Below are 16,833 nucleotides of genomic sequence, written 5' to 3' on the forward strand. Positions count from 1 at the left end.
TATCTACCAAAATGTAATAACTTGCTCCTGAAAGAAAAATGGGCAACATTTTCTGTAAACACATTATGCAAAGTTGATTAAAAAAAAAAGCACAAATGTGTATTCATGCACAATATTATGAAGATCGTGCTTAATGCAACATGTGAGACCAAGTAAATACCTTAAAGAGATAGTTCACCTAAAAATGAAAACTCGTTTTAATTACTCCCCCTCATGTCACTCTAAACATTTAAGACCTTTGTTTTTAAGTTTTCTGACCTTGCATAGACACGTTCAAGACCCAGAAAGACAGTAAAGACACAGATAAAATAGTTCATGAGACATCAGTGGTGCAACCTTAATTTTATGAAGTTACAAAATACTTTGTGCGCAAAGAAAACAAAAACTACATTACTCAATTTCTTCTCTTCCCTGTCAGTCGTCGTCGTGCATTCACAACAATTACTCCACATGCGCATCAATGACTGACAAAAACTATTCTTGTAGCTTCATAAAATGAAGGTTAAACCACTGTCACATGGACTATATCAATGCCCTAACTAGCTTTCTGGATCTTGAACGTGGTTATGTTGCTGTCTATGCAAGGTCTTAATTTGTGTTTCAAAATTGAACGAAGGTCTTACAGATTTGGAACGACATGAGGGTGAGTAATTAATGACAGAATTTCTATTTTAGGGTGAACCATGCCTTTAAATGATATTGTTTTATTGGGTAAAAGGTCCGAAGCTTATATAGATTTAAAGGAACTGTATGTAAGAAATTTATTTTAGTTAATCATAAAATGGCCCTGACATGTCACTAGACATTAAGAAATCATGTTCATTTCAAATACTTATATCACTGACAACACTGGTCCGGCCAGAATATTGTCATTTAAAAGTGAAAGTTGCAGCCCACGACTGATGTTATTGTTGTCATTTTGTGTTTTGGTCTGAGGCTCCATCCTCCAGCTATCTACCAATCACGAAGTCAGTAGAGTTTTGTCATCCGGGTTGCCAGCTCTGTTACAGCTGCAGCTATGAATGTGTCAGATAAAACATGTATAATGTTACGAAGCCTAAAAGACCTCGTTATGAATCCTAAATACGTCGTGACAAAGTCAGAAATAAAACAAGGATTTGTATAGGAGATGCCTTTGAAAGATGGAGATGGCTGAAAACCGAGAAGAATTTGAAGACAGACGCCAACGCTGCTAATTTTCTCCTGGACAGGTAAGATTCCACAATCCTACATACGGTTCCTTTAACATATGGGATAATAGGCAAAGCACTTTCTCATGTAAACACATGTACTACAAAAACTTCCACTCTAAAGTAGTTTGACCAACATGATGATGTCAGGCACTTTAAAAGGTCTAATTTCCTTCTGAAAGCATGACCCATAATTACCCATCATTAGGTAGCCTAACAGGTGTCTCAAAGTGCTTTATTAGCATTAATATTTCAGTTTTTAATGGCACATACTCTCAATTGGATCATGAAACATGAGACAGCTTGAGCTGTATTTTGCCCCCAGGCACCAACCCACAGCACGGTCCCCAGTGATAAAGTAGGCGAAGGGCAATCCTGAGTGATGCCCAGGTTGTAAGAGGAAGCATCTGGATGTACATTATCACTCACAAACTCTTTATGTATGTACTGACCTAATGTACATACTCCCTTGATGAGAGTTCAATTATATCTGAAGTGGCATTTATCTTTATAACAACAGCTCCCAGCTAATGTTTGAAAATGTAGGCCAAGGGACAAAACTGTGGAGCGGCAGCAGATTGGACCAACCTTGGAGAGCCGCGATCAATCAAGTGACCGGATGGGTCTTTACATGCAATATAGCAAATGTCTATTTGTCAGCGGTCAGGAGATACAAGACCCTTCATTAAGCAAATGGAAGACAGGGGCTGTCTCTCTAAAATGGCGGTTTATGAGTGATCGGCTGAATCAATAGCAAACACCGCACTCAATTCTTAGTTCACTCAATACAAGCCGGAATGAAGAATAAATAGAGAAATGAATGAGTAGTGAGAGAGAGAGAACAGGGAAATGTTCAACGATGTATATGTTTTTTTTTCCTTTCTCTCTCTCTCTCTTTTTCTCTCTCACTGCAGATGTCTGACCTTTAGAAATGTTCTGCTGTCAGCCAAAGCCTGCATGCCACTCGGCTCGCCAATGCCAGCCCAGAGTAATGGTGCTCATTTCTAGCGCACGGCTCTTGTTAGAAAGCCGCAGCTACATGAAAGATCTGTTTTCTGCAGTGTTAGTCTTTCTGCAGATGTCTCCTGTCCATATCGGGGGCCATGAATCATCGCGGGCTGTTGAGGCAGCAGCAACCTGCTTCTACGTGCGCACCTGCTTACACACGCAAATAAAAATAAAACTCGACCGCAATCACGGCCTCCAGCACCCTTCATCCTGCTTACACGGGTCAAAATGTGTAAAGCCCCAACGCAGCAGACTGGTAGCAACAGCTACAAAGACTTGCCACCTCTGAGAGTGAAAAAGAAAACGGCGCTAAGAATAAACAATGACAGTCAAAGTTGTGACACAGACTAATGCCTTTTGGCATTGCGTATATTTTATCAAAAAGCCCAGGCCTACGTGTGGCAGGGTGCATATGCCTGTGACACAGACTGGTGGGGAGGGGATGGAGCATGTGTCTCGACGTCTTATTGGCATATGCCACGATATTTCTGGCAAGGTGAACAACATGCCAATCAGAGCCTATGTGCTGCAATCTAATGAAATAGGCTTCCTGTCAGTCAACCTTTCAGGAAGCAGACACGTTTTCATTACCTAGCCACATAAACATGACATTTCCTCTCTCTCCCCATCCCGACGTAAATAACATCTCGCAACGCCCCATGCGCAAGAGGGGGCGCCCTCCCTGCCACCCTTCTTTGCGCTCTCCGTTTCTCTGCCTTTTATGCTTTCTTTCCGTCTACAGCTTCCTCGCTCGCTCTCGGCACGGAGCGCACGAACAAGCTGCCGCATTATTGGCAATTTCACGCTGCGCGTCTGAAGGTGTAAAGGAGGAGGAGGGGGGGAAGAAAGAAAGGAGGAGGGAATGGCTTGACGAGCGCAACTAAAAGCTTCTGGATCAGCGCAGGCGCCGTTTTTTCATTTGAACTGGTTCCAGAGACAAGGAAGCAGAATCAGGTCATTCGGACCACTCGCTGCCTGGCTACGTCCTGCAACACAAAGGCAGCTCTCTTTCCTTGCGCCGGCGTCTTTATGTCCCTGGATAGTAGAACAACAAGTGAAATCCAAGCTTTAAGAAGCTTTTTGTCCAATCGGAGCACATAGGGGACCAACCTTGAAGAGCATCTGGCACAAGAAGTGAAAGGAGCCTGGTTGCAGGTCTGGGGCACGAACTACACACTTTAAGTTTAAAACGCTTTTATATTCCTCACTGTTAGCTGAGAAGGCGCAAAACATTTTAATGCGCCATTAATAGATCACAGTTTGATCAAAATGCACAGTTTATGCAAATAAACCCTGATCAGTGCTGCGAGTGTACATCATTCAGATGATGAATCGGCTCTTCAAGAGCTAATTCTGCACAGTCATATAATTACCCTTTCAGAGTCTTTCCTTTTCATGCTCAAGTAATATCTCACGCAGGGATTGTTGTTAGCAACAAAGACATTATTTCCCACAAATCTCAGCTCCATGTTCGACGTAATTATATCAACACTCAATCAGCTTGGAGCACGGCAATCCTTGCGCTCGCACAATCCTGCGGCATTTAAGAGGTTGTTTTTTGTGTCCGTTATGTGTTTGATTGGGAGCATTCTCCACTCGTTCGGTCTTAATGGTTTCTATCAGGGTTGAACGATTGATAGACAATCATGCTGGCTCTCCACAAAGATGAACCTTTTGGGAGAACAGCATAATGGCACTCTATTAGGGATGCACAAAACCACATATTCTCAAAATCAACTATTTGGTGGGTTGCCTGGACAACTACTTGACTAATCTGTTTTGTAATTGCACTGATTTTGGGTTCACCTGACCTAACAATTTTCTTAGGACACAGAGACACCTTGAGGACCTCAAGGTCTACTTTCTTGCTCTCTTTCTTTTAGTAAACCTAAAGACCATGATTAACTTGAGCTGGAGCCAAGTTGTCTTACTACTGGAAGATGAGTGGGACTGTATTACTTACTATTGGAGAAGGCGTAACGGTCAACTTGAATCACGTGTGCCTTGATAACCAATCACATTACAGCCCTGATGTCATTGCATTTTAGTTCAGAGTTGTGCGTCACTTCATCACCATTTACAGATACTATAGGAATGAATAGGAAGTGCCGTAAGATGAATTCCACCTGTCACAAAAAGTCTGTGACTTCTTATTAAACTGCATTTTTCAGGTGTACAGTCTAAAAATAGTTTAATCCAAAAGTATTGTTTAGTGTAAAACATGTTGAAAATTAGCCGACAGGCGGTCGATTGATTAAACGATAAGCCATTTAGCCGCATAGTAAAACCTGTCCTCCATTGACACCCATTCAAAGAAAACAGCCTCTGGTCTTCTTTCCCAAAACGGAAGCACTAGCTTTAGCCGTTACGCTTTTTTGGCTAAAGGTTGCAGGCTTGCCTTCTATTGGCTTTGGTTAAGCTCTGCAGGAAAGTGGACCTTAAGGGCTAGAGTTGCCCATCCTGAGCAAATGGAGCAACAATTTTATTCTATGGCAACAATAACACTATAGTTATTTTTGCTTTAAAAAGGGTCTTTATGATATTAAAATTATTACCACAGAAATTTCATAATTCTTGTCACCATCACAAATAAACTAATATTCGCCTAAATAAACAACCTCAAGCTCACTGAAGATGGGTAAATAGTCAGCAATTAAATAAAATAAGAAACTAATAGCAAGATTTATTTATTTATTACAATGAAATATTTTTTCTAGTTACCGAGATGATTTAGTCAAGAACAATGAGAGATTCTCTCTCTTTTGTTGTTTGATAGCGGAATTATTAGACTGCTGTCACTTTAAGAGCTACCCCGATCCAATACACTGTTACACGTTTTCTTTCTCAGCCATTTACTTTCACTTAAGACCTAAATTACTGGGTTCGTACAATTGCATGTATTTAAGCATTCAAAGCCTATAAATCAGCAAAAATAACTGAGCACCGTCTTCACGTGCACTTGCCTCTCTGACAGCACTCATAAACAGTCTCACAGACAGCCCATATAGTGAAATGAGTTCTCGTTTTCAAACTGCTATGCTTAAAAACGCATGTAAACAATAAGCTTACAGTAAGTTTCATTACCTAGTATTCAGGACCCTCACCAATCCTTACAGTCCATCCTTCTGTACATCCCTTTTATCACACATCTTTCACACTTCTCTTTTGAATTTAAGGCCTCATCATCTCTGTTTCCATCCTGCTGTGGCCTCTACCCAGTGCTGACTTTACTAGAGAACTCGGCTAAGAGAGAATGAAAAGATGTGAGTGATGAATATCGCACAACTATCTGCACGTAATGACATTTAATGACTTAATGACTGTAAACCCTTTCGGTAAGAAAGAGATTCTGCAAGCTTCCGCTTCCATAGCAAAGACCTCCATTTGAAAGCACTTTGCGGGTATTATTTGATCCAACATTGGCCTTTTCTGAGCAATATCACTACTTCCAACCGAATCTGCCAGCTTCAAAGAAATTGTCAAAAAATGTCAAAATGAGAGTTAAAGATACAAAAATCAAACCCTGAAACCACATCTTACGGCACTACGCTGGCGTAAAGATATACAGTAGAGTCCAACATCTAAATGCAGCCACAGGACAGGATTTTCACAGATCTGTGATGGTATCTAAAAAGCAGGCGAGTTGTGAAGCCTTCTCACATCTGCTCTACACCTCCTCAAGCTTCTTTAAACATAGATATCTGCAAGGTAATCTGGAGGTAAATCAAAACTGTCAGATATCTGTGATTACAACATTCTCAGGAGACCAATCAGAAAAGAGTATTTTGTTTGATTTGGTTGAGCAAAGCTCAATGACAAAAACGCATTCAGCAGCTGTCAATGATGTCACCGCATACATCATTCTTTGTGGAATCAATGAAACCCCTGGGATGTGAAATGTCAGCACTTAAGAAAGAGGTTGTGTTTGCAGGACATGTGTTAGATGGATATGAAATTATGTTGAAGGCAGGTTTAGACTTTACATTGTGTTTTCTGTACTTGTGTACACATTCCCATATGTCAACATAGGCACATGCATATGTAGAACTACACAAGGCTCCAACAAATTAAGAAAAGGCGGCAAAGTTACCGTACTGCTCAAGAAATATCCAACGAGTGCTGGAGCACATAACCTTTTCACATCTACATGTAAAGTGAGTTTAGTCTGATTAGGAGATAACGATCTTATGATGGATTATGACCTTTGCTGCAGTAGTTACGATGGGAGATGTAATTACTGAGGCCAATAAACCTGGAGATCGACTTTAATGAATGGAAATGCACTGCACACAGCGCAAGCGACTGATTAAAACCATGTCACACCGTCCCATAAAGTGGTTCTCCCAGAAAGCGTCACCAAAGAGCAAACTTGGCGAGGAACTAGAGCCATGTAAATGAAAAATCAAGAGCTCTCCTGGGGGCTACAATATTTCAGACTGATAAACTAGCATGTTGTCCAATTTAGAGGTGCAATTATTAATTTAACTTGCATTTCATGCATAAAAATATGGCATAAAAATTTGTTGGTGAAAAAGTCTATTGTCAATAGTATAGAATTTTGAAACCAATGGAAATTGAAACCCATTCGTACATTTTTCATTTTTAGAGCAGCATTAGTATCTAAAAACATTTGCTTTTGCACAATGCTGCATGTCAATAAAAGTCCAAGATGACTGCCAGATCAACGCAACGCACGAAGTGCACGTTTAATGGAAAAAAGTACGACCAGCAGTTGGAAACTAACGAGAACTGACAGCCATTTCGATAGTAAGAGGTCTTGAAAAACCTGATCTGTCTGGGAGGGTGAAAAGCTCTAATTATTTGGCAATAATACGTAATGAGCATGCAGAGAGACTGACAGCTGTAAGGGAACAGCATATAGCCTGATTTTAATGACTTATAATTGAGATGATTATGAATAATAATGAGACCAATCTTAATTTAAAATGTTCTTATCTCTCTGACCGCAATGTCTCCATAAGTGAGCTGAGGTTGAGAAAAATGCATAAATTAAGACAAAAAAAAAAAAACCCTATTAGCGTGTGCCGCTCTTGTTTGCTTGAATACATCACTCCAGGAGACAAGAAGGCTGAATTTACTGTGCCAGACTCATTTTCACACCATTTCTTTCTGCTGACATAAGGAACATGGGGCGCTGGCAGATTTTTTTTATAGGTCAGATGTCAACAAAGAATGATCTATAGACACCAATACTTCCACACTGATACATTCATAATGTGATACCGCCATGCACATGTGTATCATCACAAGTACTTCAAAATTATCTCCTTCCTTACTAGGATTTGCTTTTGGCGAAACAAAAAAAAAAAAGAAAAGAAAAAAGTAAAGAAAAATATTTGGCCAGTGTATATAAAATATAATTAACCTGTGTTTGTTCGAAATAAAAAGCATGGCAGGCAGTGACGTTTCAATCCATCACAAATTAAACCCATACACTTTAAAATAAAAAAAGAAAATACAAATACAAACATCAGAATGCCTTTTGTTGTTCAGGTTTGAACACTCATCTGTCTGTGCCCAAAGGCACTTGGGAAGTCTGAGAGATGTTTGGCACAGCCAAAGCTACAGTAGTCGTGAGCGAGCTTCAGATCTCTGCCTCTGCATTTGGATTCCCCTTCGGTGTGTCTGATCTTTAAATAGCAGCACACAGCTGCCAGTTGTAACCCTGTGGGAGTAAAGCTGTGAGCATGACTTATCGAACCCTGGACTTAGGATTAAGAGAACATGGGCCTGACTTCAAATCTCATGAATGCATATCTGCATTGGGCAATTATACTTTCTGCGACTATGGGGAGAAAAAGTATATATTTTCATATTATATATACATTAAAAAAAAAAAAAAAAAAAGTCCATTACTGATTACAGATTACATTTTTTATCTAACATGGGGATCCATTACATTGATTAAAGAATTACGGAGAATCATTAAATTAAGAATGATTTACTGCCATTTTGTGTGAATATGTAATCATGTAATCCATAACAAAAGTAACTGTAATCTGATTGACCATTATAAAATGTAATATACTCCAATTAGTAGTTGATATTTGGAATCTGATTATGTAATCCAGATTACATGTAGTCAATCACTACCCTGCTCTGTGTATATATTCAGTTGAGGTCAAAATTTTACATACACCTTGCAGAATCTCCAAAATGTTAATTTAGCACTGACCTGATTGAGATATTTCATATAAAAGACGTTTACAAGAGAAAATAAGAGTTGAATTTAAAAAAACTACCCTGTTCAAAGGTTTACATTCCACCTGAATGACAGCTGTTTTTTAAGGGATAGTTGTTCATGAGTCACTTCCTGAACAGTTAAACTGCCTACTGTTCTTCTGAAAAATCCACAAATTCTGTGGTTTTTCAGCATTTTTGTGTATCTGAACTAGTGGTGGGCCGTTATCGGCGTTAACGTGCTGCGTTAACGTGAGACTTTTATCGGGCGATAAAAAAAATATCGCCGTTAATCTATTCTCAAAATTGGGTTGGGAGCTGGGTCTAAACTACGCAAGCTATGATGACTTTCACCTTGATAGTTTAACGCGGATGTATACCAAAGACTATAGAATATGGTCGCGCGTTTATGTCTCCTCCGCCAAAACACAGACGGGATCACGTCGTCCTCCATTCATAAAAACCGAATCTACTATAGCGAAATGCCACTAAAATTCGTCGTTTTTTGGATTCATAAATCAAATATGGTCTGTCACTTAATTCAAATCGCGATATGGACTAGTGTCTGTGAAAACTGAAATGCAAAAAGACCGTTTTAATATGAATCCGGTATGTTCCGTTTGCCTAGCTGTATGTATGAAATTCATACTATGAATGGTGGAGACGCGCTTTTACTACACGCATACTGAAACACACGTGACGCTCCCGGTAATTTTTGGCATTTGCATCTCACATGAACAGATAAACTCAATCTCCAAAACTGCTGTGAGTGTCACTTATGCCGTTTCATTTGAGAAAACTCGCATCATGTCCTACTGTATACACAGAAACTTCACGGCAACCTGTCAAAATAAAAGTACGGCGTAACATGTTTAGTCATTATTTGGGTAGCACACATATTCTGAATGCCTTCAGCAGAATTCAAATTAGCCATTTTAATCTAGATTAATCTAGATTAATTCCAAGACTTAATCTAGATTAATCTAGATTAAAAAAATTAATCTATGCCCACCCCTAATCTGAACACTTTCCAACAATGACTATTATTATGAGATCCATCTTTTCACACTGAGGACAACTGAGGGACTCATATGCAACTATCACAGAAGGTTCAAACGCTCACAGATGCTTCAGAGAAAACACAATGCATTAAGATTTGAAGATCAGGGTAAAACGTAATGTGGGAATGTCTTCTGTAGCTTCTGCAGGGCAGTACTACATAAAAAAAAAAAAAAAAGATATTTAGGCAAAATAAGAAAAATATACACATCTTCATCGTTCAAAAGTTTACACCCCTGGCTCTTAATGCATCATTTTTCCTTCTGGAGGATCAGTGAGCATTTGAACCTTCTGTAATAGTTGCATATGAGTCCATCAGTTGTCTGGGCATGGAACATAATTAAGATCTCATGTCACATGTAGTGGTGCATATTTCAAAGAGACACAATCTCCTCTTAATGAGGGTGACAGCATGACCATTGTGTGTGACATGCCACGCCTCCATGTACGTGAGAGATGACTTCATTACCGCCATCTAGAAAGATTTAGTCTAAGTCTGTTTTAATGAACTGATGAAGATGGCTAGTCTGTCTCACATAGTGAAATGCACACCCTTTCTTTTGTGAGTTTGTGTGTGCACATGTCATGTTTGACATTAACAGTGCCCCTGCATGCAGTCTGACTGCCCTAATGAACAGTAGGGCTGCTCATCTGTTCATTAATTGGGGAAAAAAAAACACACGGTATGAGGAAAAAAAGAGCAACAGAGCTTGAAAGAGTCAGCAAAGTACAGAGTACTGCTGCTGCCTCTGCAAATACATTTCTGACACATACACTAAATTTACCATGGTAACCATAGTTACTAGTTATTACTATAGTTAAACTATGGTAATATGACATTAGGCATCACTGCACTGTAAATCAAAAAAGTGACAGTAAGAGCCGCTTAAGTTTAAAACAGACAGACGCAGTGGAACATAGAGGTGTCTCCGGATGTGTTTTACAAAGTTGAACTTAACATGTCAACTTAAAAAAAGGCACATGGTGAAAGACAAATGGAAAAAAAAGGGAGATATACTACCAGTCAAAAGTCAAAAGTTTTTGAACAGTAAGATTATTAATATTATTAAAGAAGTCTCTTCTGCTCACCAAGCCTGCAATTCATTTCATCCAAAGTACAGCAAAAACAGTACAAATTTGAAATATTGGTACTATTTAAAATAACACATTTTCTATTTGAATATATTGTAAAATGTAATTTATTGCTTTGATTTCAAAGCGGAATTTTTAGCATTACTCCAGTCACATGATCCTTCAGAAATCTTAATAATATTCTAATTTGCTACTCAAAAAACATTTTTTATTATTATTATTATTATTGTTGAAAACAGCGGAGTAGATTTGTTTCAGGTTTCTTTGATGAATAGAAAGTTCAGAAGAACAGCATTTATCTGAAATAGAAATATTTATAAAGGTCTTCTTCATCACTTTTGATCAATTTAAAGCATCCTTCCTAAATAAAAGTATTCATTTCTATAATTTCTTCCCAGCTGAAGACTGGAGCAATTCTAAAATGTTAGCTTTGATCACAGGAATAAATTACATTTTATAATATATTCAAACAGAAAGCAGTTATTTTAAATAGTAAAAATATTTCACAATATTACAGCTTTTGCTGTATTTTGGGTCAAATAAAGGCAGGATTTTTGAGCAGAAGAGAATTCTTTAAAAAACACAAAAAATCTTACTGTCCAAAAACTTTTGACTAGTAGTGTACATTGCATTTTTTAAAAACTGCTGCTAAATCTATATATATATAAAAAAAGCCACTAAACCAGTTTTGTAATTCATGGCAAATATTCTCATTGCCTGGTCTCAGCCAGATTAGATCACAGTTCATATATTTTTCTATATTATTTTCGATCCCCATCTAAAATAATAAAAAAGCTATTCATCCATGTCATCTGCCTGCACATGATACATCACGACGACTGCTAGTAAAGACCTGAATCTTGGACAGAACTAGAGATAGATCTCATATGAGCCAGGCTTACATTATGCTATGATTTTTCACAGCATAATATCCTTATCGTTTGCAGAGGGCACAGAGAGGATATTAAGATATACATCACTTTCATATCTTCACCGAACCTGTATTACTATCATGTCATGTTGATGTAATGTTTGCAGAGGGCTGAATATTGAGAGAATGTTATCTTCACATTCATGAAGAGGGGCTTGCTTGATCTCACTGCGCTTCCCTGCTTACTTAATTAGACTTTCATATCAGGAAAGTCAAAAAGCTACAGAGTCGCTTCAGAGTCTTTCTTTCTTGCTTCTTGGTTTGTGCGGAGAAGCCTGTATATGTTTATAAATGATAATGTGCAATATTCCATCTTGGCAGCAGTACGTTTTTCATGCATTATTGAAAACACAAACCCATCTGAGACCAACAACTGCAATTCTTGTAAAACCATCCAAGTGATATTAGCAAAACATCCATCTCCCCCACTAAGATAGCAGGTTCATGTGCCGTTTTCTCACTCCTGTCATTCCCCACTTTTTATCTTGTCAACGCAGTTCCATTTAGGAATACCGCAGCCCAAGAGCGTTTAACTTCAGTCACAGAACTGCCTGAAAGATATGTCATTCTTTTTTGCCCTGGGACGCTTTTGAATATATATGTTTGGGTGTTTTACTGAAACACAAGTGTCTGAATGCATCCGTCTATGAGCGTGTGCTTTTATTCATAGGTGAGTCAGCGCAATCGTGCCCATGTTCCTTCTGCCTGTGGGTGTTTGGAAGCTGCTTTATACCTAATGTATTCTGCTTACTGTGAAAGACAACAAGAAACGGCGTTCACAATTTATCCAACTTCCAAAATGTGCCATTTTCAGATGACACAGAATATTCCGTGGCAACCAAATAAAGAATGAGGCTCAGTTTTATCCATTAGGATGTAACTGTACCATAAAAAAGAAGTCATTGTTACAAAATAATTTTTAAAACCATTCTAATCTGCTGATTTATTATCAATGTTGGAAACAGTTGCGCTGGTTAATTTTTTCTTTGAACCCGTGATACCTTTTTTAGGATTCTTTGATGAACAAAAGCTAAAATGAACAGCATTTATTAAAAATATAAATATTTTCTAACAATATCAGTCAATGAGTCTTTCAAAGAAAGAAAGAATAACATTTACTAACCCCAAACTTTGAACGGTAGTGTATATTGTTACAAAAGAATTCTATTTTGAATAAACAGTTTTTTAATGTTTTATTCATTAAAGAATCCTGCAAAAGGTCACAGGTTCCAAAAGTAAATAAATAAATAAATAAAACATTTCAAATCAACTTTGATAATAAACCAGCATATTAGAATGATTTCTGAAGGATCATTTGAGGGAGTAATGATGCTGAAAAAGTATCTTTGCATCAAAAGAATAAATTCTATTGTAAAGTATATTAAAGTAGAAAACCACCATTTTAAATTGCAGTAATATTTCACAATACAGTTTCTGTATTTTTAATCAAATAAACCAAAAAAAGACTTTCCATTTTAAAATTCTAATTTAAAAATCTTACAGACTCAAGAATCAATAAGCTCTGATCAATCAAGCTTAAGACCAGAAGCATTTATTAAAATAAATAGGGGAAATGTTAATTTCATGTTGTCTTTAATGAGCCTGCGTAATCATGTGTTTGTACATTTCCGTGTTTATATTTGTGTGAGAGATCTAACAGCTCTCGGTGGAAGATAATTTAAACAGTAACAGAGCATTTATCAGTCTCAGATATAATGTGTTTGAGCTCACTTGTTTTTTTTTTTTTCTCTTTCTTCCCCAATCAAACACTTGCTTGGCTTTTAAATGAGGAGCTAGTAGCCATAGTTACCGGAGGAGGAGACGCAGGCCATCCATCTCTCTCTCCTCACAGTGACGCTCTCTCTTTAATTTATGCTGCAGTGGCCATACTGCAGTGCATGCAAAAATGGCACCATTCCTCAACATAACTCCCTTGCTTCCTCCCTCTCTAGCCGTACACTTATCACGACAGCACTCTCTCACAGTCTGCTTCACATTTATTCTTGTGTGTGAGTGCCTGTAAGTGTGTGTCAGTTTCACTTCCACCTCAGTTCACACACATATACTCTGCACATCAGGAAAAACTTGACAAAAATCACACCCTTTACAGAAAAAAAAAAACTGTTACCTTATTTGCCACCTCATTTACCATAAGGTACAGTGGCAGCATCAGTAAAGGTATTGGTATTTACATGGTACTGTAATACTATGCTATTACTATGAGATCATTCGTGTAAATGCCTAAACAGCTCATTCTATTGCTATATCATTCAACCTGCACTGATGTTTCTGAAAGGAGCAGGAACTCATTGGGTCTAGCGCTGAATGGTGTGTGTGGTAATAATTCATTTATTCCCTGGCTGGAACTCAATGAAGTGTTATTATAATAATAATAGTTTGATTCTTTGAGTAAGGCAATTTCACATTTCTATAACTTGGCTGTGTTTTATCAAAAGGTCTAGAAAAACTGAAAAATATCCTATCCTAATGGAGACATTTTAAACAAGTGACAAACATTTTAACCTTATTTTGCGGATTTGAGGGAAAAACCACAAGTTGGTAACCAAAATATTATCAATTTAGTTGAGAACCTGCAAAAAACAGGATGTACTGCAAGACACAATATCATTGTCCTTCTGTAAACATCAGTTTAAAAGCAGACAGAAATTGGAAAGACAAATTCTCCAATTCATTTAGCCCAAAACACCCACAGTTTAAAATACAAGCTTTTGCTTTCAAAACAGTCAGCTTCCAGGGAACCATTAAAAATGTCACTTTATTTCGATACCTTGTCCTGTGTTGTCAAAAGGCTTGTTATAAGCACAGCCAGTGGTAATTGATCAAAAGTGGTATTGTATTGCTAGTGGGCACTACCTCATACGTGCGCCTTTATCCGACCGAAATTAGCTCTGCGCTCTGGTAAAAACTTGAATGGTCTCATTTCAAAAATTTCAATTTGTATACAATTTGATGACTAGCCCTGAATGTAATAGCAGTGTTCACATCAATCATTGTGAATCATAGAGTGTTACTATAGTAACTGTCACAAGTACAATTGTTCTGCTAATGGCAGGTAAGCAGGGGTGTGTTGAATGTACTCACCGCACTACTGCACGAGATGTCTTTCACTTTGAGCCAGGCGAGATCCAGGGTTCCCTCTCCTTTATAGCACGATTGCAGCCGGTCTTTAATTCTCTCGTTAATTTCTTTCAGAGTGAACACGCATAAAGCTGACTCCTGAGATGACTCCTTGGGCCTCCTTTTCTGTCCTTTGGAGAACACTGCGTAAAGGATGTCATCGTCGGGTCCTATGCCCAGCGAACGTGCCAGGATGGTACCTGCCTTGGACAGGTAGGCCGCCTGCAAGAGGCGATACTCAACCCCACCCTTAACGCAACCAAGAGGAACCTCGACGTACGAGTTAAACGCGGTGTCGTCCTTGCAGAGTCGCACCAGTTTGGAAGTGTACACCTGTTCGCGCCCGGCGGAGGACGACCCGGTCGTTGGGCCTCCTCCCATTTCGGGTTGCAATGTGAGAAAATACACAAAATTTCCACTGCTAAACCCATATATGTAATAGATGTCAAAGTCTGGTACCACCGTGAATGTATCCGATGGGATTTTGATCATGGAGGCAACAAATTCATCGTGGAAGACGTAGGCGAACATCCCATCCTCCTCAGAGTTTCGGGTGAGCTTACGACTGGATATCGTCGGGAAGTACTCCGGTCTTCCGTCGACAGCTGTGGCCACGAACAGCTTATCAGGCGAGGCGTCACCGTAAGACACAATGACCCCAAAAACGGAGCCACTCTCGTTGACGCCAGAGAGGTAGTGCTCTTTTTTATGGAAGGGCTCTCCAAGCTTAAAGAGATCGTCCAGACGAAGGAGTTTGCAAATACCCTGGTACAGGCTGCCGCAGGCCAGCAGCCGGTTCTCACGGTAGTCCATGAGCAGCATCTTATTGACGTTGTTGGTCAACGTAAGTGGTTCGCTACAAGGCTGCACTATACGGGGCGGGTAGCAGTTCCGGTTATCCTCATCTGGACCGGTCTGATGCGAGACCTGTACGTCCAACTCGGGTGAGAGTTTGTAGATGCGGTTCACTGCCCCAAGGTACACATTCCCATTTCTGTGGTCCACCGCAAGATGGTTTAAAGTCCATTCAGGGTCCTCCACGCGGAATGTGCTGTATTCCTCATGTACTCTGGATGCCGCTGAAGGCTGTTGTGGCCTCGTAGCCACGAGGGGAACCAGCAGAACAATGATGCAGCAAGAAAAAGTGAAAAAGTTCCATCTCCTGTTGTGGGAAGCCATTGTCCTGTTGCCTTACGGGAAGAGTATCTCTGTCCACTACTTGCTACCTCTGCTTTGTATCAGTATTCAGGCTTCTTGTGAAGTTGGGGACATTCTGTACCTGCACAAAGAGAAAGAACAGAAGAATGTTAGCATTAAAGATATTAGCATTAGCCGTCACAGCAATGAGAATCTTTTGTGGAGGACACACTAGTTTCCAAGAAGGAGAGAGCGAGACAAACTATTAAAGCCACATGACAGTTTTCAAGCCATTTGAAAAGCGCATGAGTAATTAGAAAGAGAAAGAGAGGTGGAAAAAGGGCACTCTGGGAGCTCGCACAGTTGGCATGAATGGATGCCATTCTCAATGGGATAATGCATTTGCCCCAGGAGTTAACAGCTAGGATGGGCACAATTTCTCTGCCTGTGCCCCACCTCACAGCCGGACCTCTGGACCTCTAATTGATTTTCCCCTCACTACACGATTTGCATGCTTTGCCGATTTTCTCCCATCTTTCCAGATAGCGCAGTTCACCTGCTGACACAGCTGAAGGAGTGGCAGAGCTCACAGTCTTGCCTGCAATCTCTGAGTAGTGGTGGACCACAGGGCTAATTAGAAGGAATTGCTTCAAGGAATTGTTATCTCTTTAAACTCAAATGATAAAAGTTTGAACATAAATGCACAACAGAGTCTTGTATATAAATGCTGTATTTTCAGCTAGCAGTGGTACACAAGGCTGGCACTTAACTGCTCAGGTTCACAGCAGATGGGAAAATCACTGCCTAGCCGTTGTAGTGGGTATTAAGACGTTATACAGAGTGAAGGGTATGGACTCCACAGTAATGATTAGCCATTGAAACAGAAAGCAGAGACGCACTAGGGGAGGGAGCGTTAGCCCACTCAGCGGCATAGGAGAGTAATAAAGAGTTCGGCACACTTTCCATTCTGCGTGAGAACGGTCCTGCTGCAGCTGTGTTCGTGTGTATGGAAGAGAATGGTTGGAAATACAGTAGTGTGTGTAATCTGAGCAGTGGGGGATAATGTTCTCTGATAGA

General features: G+C 39.4%; 2 protein-coding genes across 2 annotated transcripts in view; one reads left to right on the top strand and one right to left on the bottom strand.

Annotated features, from left to right (window-relative positions):
• Nucleotides 1–15,798, bottom strand: part of plxna4 (plexin A4) — a 201,612-nt gene extending 185,814 nt beyond the window's left edge. The window contains exon 1 of the mRNA XM_073838764.1: nucleotides 14,584–15,798. Coding sequence (XP_073694865.1) covers nucleotides 14,584–15,798 — 1,215 coding nt within the window. The remainder of the gene's footprint in view (nucleotides 1–14,583) is intronic.
• The window catches only part of LOC141333750 (MICOS complex subunit MIC19-like), a 636,840-nt gene that overhangs the window by 534,158 nt on the left and 85,849 nt on the right, over nucleotides 1–16,833 (top strand). The window lies entirely within an intron of this gene.

Source organism: Garra rufa, chromosome 4 (genome assembly GCF_049309525.1).
Source record: "Garra rufa chromosome 4, GarRuf1.0, whole genome shotgun sequence".
Lineage (NCBI taxonomy): Eukaryota > Metazoa > Chordata > Actinopteri > Cypriniformes > Cyprinidae > Garra > Garra rufa.